The sequence below is a fragment of the Notothenia coriiceps genome, unplaced genomic scaffold (assembly GCF_000735185.1).
Source record: "Notothenia coriiceps isolate Sejong01 unplaced genomic scaffold, NC01 NC01_scaffold00029018, whole genome shotgun sequence".
Lineage (NCBI taxonomy): Eukaryota > Metazoa > Chordata > Actinopteri > Perciformes > Nototheniidae > Notothenia > Notothenia coriiceps.
In genome coordinates, this window is record NW_011361719.1 from 1 (window position 1) to 5,095 (window position 5,095).

Consider the following 5,095-nt stretch of genomic DNA (forward strand, 5'->3'; position numbering starts at 1 on the left):
AAAATATTTAGAGTGCTAAAATGCAATAAAAAGAGGTGTGTCCTATTTACATAAAGATTACATGTGGGTTGTATTCAAATTGTATTCAATCATATGTATTCGTCCAGCAACGGAGACATTTACAGTGGCTATAGACATGTTTTTGCCATCGATTATTGTATCATACTGTTCTGTACAGATGAGGCTGTCATAGATTTATTTATATGTGTGCCTGTGATTATTTTTATCATACTGTTCTGTACAGATGAGACTTTGTCATAGATTTATGTATATGTGTGCCTGTGATTATTTTACCGTCCTGTACAGATGAGACTTTGTAATCAGATGTAGTCTATGTATATGTGTGTCTGTGATTTTATACTGAATGTAAAGTAACTGGAAATACCTGTGTGTGTGTGTGTGTGTGTGTGTGTGTGTGTGTGTGTGTGTGTGTGACTCCTGTCCAACCTCCCACATTTTTTTTTTATGTGTGCATTGTTATTTGTGCTTGAGCATTTGTACTTTATTTCAATGAAATTAGTTGTAATTATTGTCCTACATTTTAATTTGTTTTACAGAGAGGTTTCACAGCTGCCTGGGCCTAGTGGCCCACAGGCGGCGTTGACCCAGCAGCCAGAACATCCATCTGTGCCTGACCCTAGGTCAAGATCTACCGTGGCTCAAGGGCCTTCACCAGAGCCATCACCACCAAGGACCAGCAAACCAGCATCACTACAGCTGCCTCCACCTCCATCTGCGGCTGCCACCAGGTCAAGATACACCTCAGCACAAAGGCTCCACCACAGCCATCACCTTCAACCCAGCCAGCAAGGAGGTCTCGTGGAGGTCTCGTATAGCACTTGTACACCCCACCTACACAGCAGCCCATGCACCATCACCCCCACCTACACAGCAGCCAGACCCACTGTCTTGGAAGACAGACAAAGACCTTGACATTTATAATGAATAGTTGGTGGAAAGTTCTGATGTTCAATATTGTAAATAGTGAGATTTTCCAGTTTCTTATATTTATATAAATAGTTGGTTGAAAAAAACATATTTATAATAAATTGTTGGTTGAAAAAAAAAGTTTGAATGCTCAATTTGTATTTGTACACATCACATGAACCTTGGTATGTAATATGAAGTCATTATTCAGTCATAATGTATCTCATTCCCTGCTGTGGTGAAAGTAGAGTGATAAACACCTGTTTTACTCCAAATTTGAAATTATTTTTTTTCATTTTGTTTTACACATGTAGATACAGTGTAATTCAAATATTTCACAAATTGTATGATCCTAAGACTTTGGTAACCAAATCTAAAACATCAAAAACAATTGGATGAAATTAGTAAATTTGAGTTTTCACAAGAGTTTTGAAGATTTTCCGAAAATCGGATGTCAAATGTTAAGCTTTAGAGCTACTTATCTCATCACACAGTGCTCTAAGGTGAGTCATTTGCATTTATAGCAAGACCAGAGATTGTCCTGAAAATTTTGATATTAACACATGGGGTGCCATGTTATAAGAAGTACATTTAAAAAGGTCATTTAAGGAAACATCTAAAAATCGAGAAAATACCCTTAGACTCCAGAGGGTTAAAGAGGGTTTCATCCCTCCAATTCTATACACTGTTTCATATAGCAAGACGACTGTTACCAAGACACCATTCAGAGAAAAAGGCATTCAAAGTTTGTTAACAATATTTTAGCCAGTCATTTTAAAAAGGGGCCCATTTGGCCCCCCCTTAGGACAACCATTGGATTAGCTGGGAATCTGAAAACTGTGTTGGTCTATAAACCGGCTTGTTAGCAGGCTGTCCCTCATCACTTTCAACAGAAAGTGGATAGATCACAGAGATCCATCGTACTGATTAGGCCAACTCATTTTTAGTTAGTCGCATCGTAGACTAAATAGATTTTCTGGAAGACTTTAAAACCAACCTAAACCCCAAAACACACATTTTTCACATTAATCCACGATCTGGGAATGTACCTTCGCGACATCCGACTGATTTCAATAAAGCGGGTCACATATATTCAGCAGTTAAACTCACTTTACACAAACTCAAGCAAAGCAATATGAAACTGACCTTTTTCAAAGCACACATTGTAGTCAATGTGCACCACCTCTCCAGTGGTCATGTCAATCAACACGTTGTCGAGGTGACGGTCACCGAGGCCGATGATGTATCCCACCATTGACATGACAGCAGTGGATCTGGCGTAGGACTGCAGCAGAGAGAGACGGGTTAGAAACCAAACAGAACATTTAATAATCAGACATGTCCGCTGAGCAGGGGTTACCTGAGTGACCCTCCACCACTCGCTGGGGGTGGTGCACGAACACCACAGCTCCTTGGCCAGCAGGTTTGAGGGCGTAGTCTCCATCAACTCCTTCAGCACGTCCTTCATGACGCTCAGGGGCCAGTCTCGCCTGGTCACATCCAGACTGAGCCCCACAGCCTTCAGAGCCGGCCCGATGCGGCTGTAGTACAGCTCACTGGGGCGGGGGACCGGGGGCACCGGCTGCTGCTGGAAGGAGTCCTGAACCTGGTCAGGACAAGAACAAGTGTGTCAATTTCACTTGAGAAAAAAACGTTTTAGTTGTGCTTTAATATGGGTTGCAACAGGAAAGGAGCTGCGTTACCTTCTGAGCCTGCAGCACCGCCTCCCTCTGCTGCCAGCGCTTGTAAAGGCCGAAGAGCGGCGTGGCCCCGTCTACCCACTGGATGAGTCCAGACCGGGTCCCGAGGGGGGTGACGGAGTAGTGGCGGGCGTGGAAGTGCGGCTGCTCCTGCTGGTTGATCTTGGTGAACATGGTGTTGACGATTGACAGGAACTGCATGATGCGCTCGTCCAAATGCAAATCCTCCAGACCTGAGAGACAAGAGTTCCATCACTACTGACACATTTCAACTTCAGCCCCCACTCACTAACATCCTCCTCCCCATCCCCTGCTCCGATTTGCTCTCCTACCTTTAAAGAGGTACGGGTAGTTGCGTCCGTCGGAGCCCAGGAAGAACAGCTTCTTGGGCTTGGTTTTGGTGGGCAGGATGGTGATGGTGTTGCCTACGCTCTGTATGGTGACGGCATCTGATGCCGATACCTCACCTGGGAGCGCCATCTCTGTTGTTGTCATGGAGACGAGGCGAGGACTGATCTCGTCCAGGTGAAGCAGATAGCTGGCTCGCTTCTGAGAACGCTGCTGCAGGCTCATCATGATCTGATCATAAAAAACTTTATTCATTATATCAATGAAGATGACTAACTGTTAATGAGCCGACAACCACATTGAAATCAGAGTCGAACAATTAACCTAAATTGTATTGAAATCACAATATGGGCTAGTGCAATATAGAAATCACAGTAAGTGGACTATTAAGTCAAAACATGTGAGAATATCTGAATAAAGTTGAAGAAAAGTCCTGGCATAAAAACGGTATCTTAGGGTGCATTCGTACCTAATAGTCCGCTTCTCTGGTGCGCACCAGGGGCCTCATTTATAAAGGGATATACGCTCAAAAAAATGGCGTACGGCAGTTTCTACGCCATGTTTGCGATTTATAAAATACTAACTTGACGGGAAAACGTGCGGTCCTCCACGCAAACTCTAACCCATGCGTACGCACTAAGCACAAAAACGGGAGAGACGAGAAACTGCGACACTGTTGGCAGAATGAAGAATGGAGAGAAATATGTGGAAATAATACCATAAATAAAATGTTACCTCTCATTTATCATATATGAAGAATTCATTTTCAAACATTGATTAAAGCCAATCTTAAAATGATTTAACAAACGCCTGTTTGAGACTCCTCAGTGCACACAAAAACATAACTGGGAGAAATAAATAAATACGGATATGTTATTTAAAACCACCTCGAATATGTTGTGTTAATGTTATGAAATGTTTTCTCATAAATGATGCGGAAAGCAGGAGGACAGAATTACGTCTAAACTGACGCCGTTTTGCATTTCTATAGGTTGTAGATACGAGCATGGTTTTATATATGTTTAATACATGTTTAATCGTGTTTTATGCCGTTTGCCAAGACTTGATAAGTCGCTCGTAAAACACAGGAGGTATGGAAACTAAGAGCACCATATGTGGTAAATTGTACAGCTAATATAACACAACACATTATTTGTATTTCCTAAAGTTTAACTGACGGATATAGAGTTGCTGCGGGGGGGGGGGGTTGAGATGCACAGGCTGCAGTGGAGACGCTGCGCACAGCTGATCGACAGCTGGGACACAAACCACCAAATACAAAAACATAATTCAGATCCAGTCGTCATGACAACACTCCGGAGGGATTCCCCGATCACTTCTTACAGTTTCTCATCAAGGGGCGGGTCTCGTGTCCCCGGTACAAACACACTGCCTGTGGAAGGCTATGTGTATTTTTTTTGTCATTAACCTTTTTCGGACCACTTATTTATTTATTTTGGTGACGATCCGACCTCCATGCTGCTACTCTGGTTCAAACTGCATCCACCAAACAATATGATTTATCTCCACCTCCCCAAAATAACCAGAATCTGACACGGTGTGAGCAACACACTCTCACTCCATAAACGTCCAGGAGCAACGTTTGGTCAGGGTCCCGTGGCGTGCAGTTGTGACGCTCCTAGGCTCCTTCAGCTTCATAAAGGGACGCAAATAGCTTTCAACTGATTGCAATGTATTCCCATCTGCGGCGGGATTTGACGCTCATGGAAGCACGGCATTCGTTTGTGTCGGCTGCCCTTAAAGGCAATGTGAGCGTCCATTCCCATTGGATAACGGAGAATTGTACACCCGGAAGTAAGTATTCCCCTTACTGTCGATTGATTTGACAGTGATATCTGCACTACTCATCGACTAAAAAACACCAGATTATCCTTGTTAATTACACAACATTGATTGGTTTAAATTGTGTGCAATGCTTTTGTATTTTTCCCCTTCGTTTCGGAGAAACAAATATTTTTTCGGAGTAAAGGATGGCAGAAGACACTACACTACCCAGAATCCCCAGCTATCGTTTAGGAATACACCATGTGCTCTGTTTGACAAACCCCGTTTTTTTTCACCATTCATTCCAATGTATAATTTTCTGCTTCCGGGGTCCC

General features: G+C 43.1%; 1 protein-coding gene across 1 annotated transcript; it reads right to left on the bottom strand.

The window, feature by feature from the left end:
* Positions 1–653: 653 nt before the first annotated feature.
* LOC104958558 (serine/threonine-protein kinase SMG1-like) lies at positions 654–3,204 on the bottom strand (the record flags this gene model as incomplete). Its single annotated transcript, XM_010786302.1, has 5 exons — positions 2,960–3,204; positions 2,631–2,860; positions 2,288–2,533; positions 2,074–2,212; positions 654–852 (listed from the first exon to the last, which is right to left on the bottom strand). Coding segments are annotated over exons 1-5 (1,058 nt in total), but the record flags the coding sequence as incomplete, so codon positions are not given.
* Between the last annotated feature and the right edge of the window lie 1,891 nt (positions 3,205–5,095).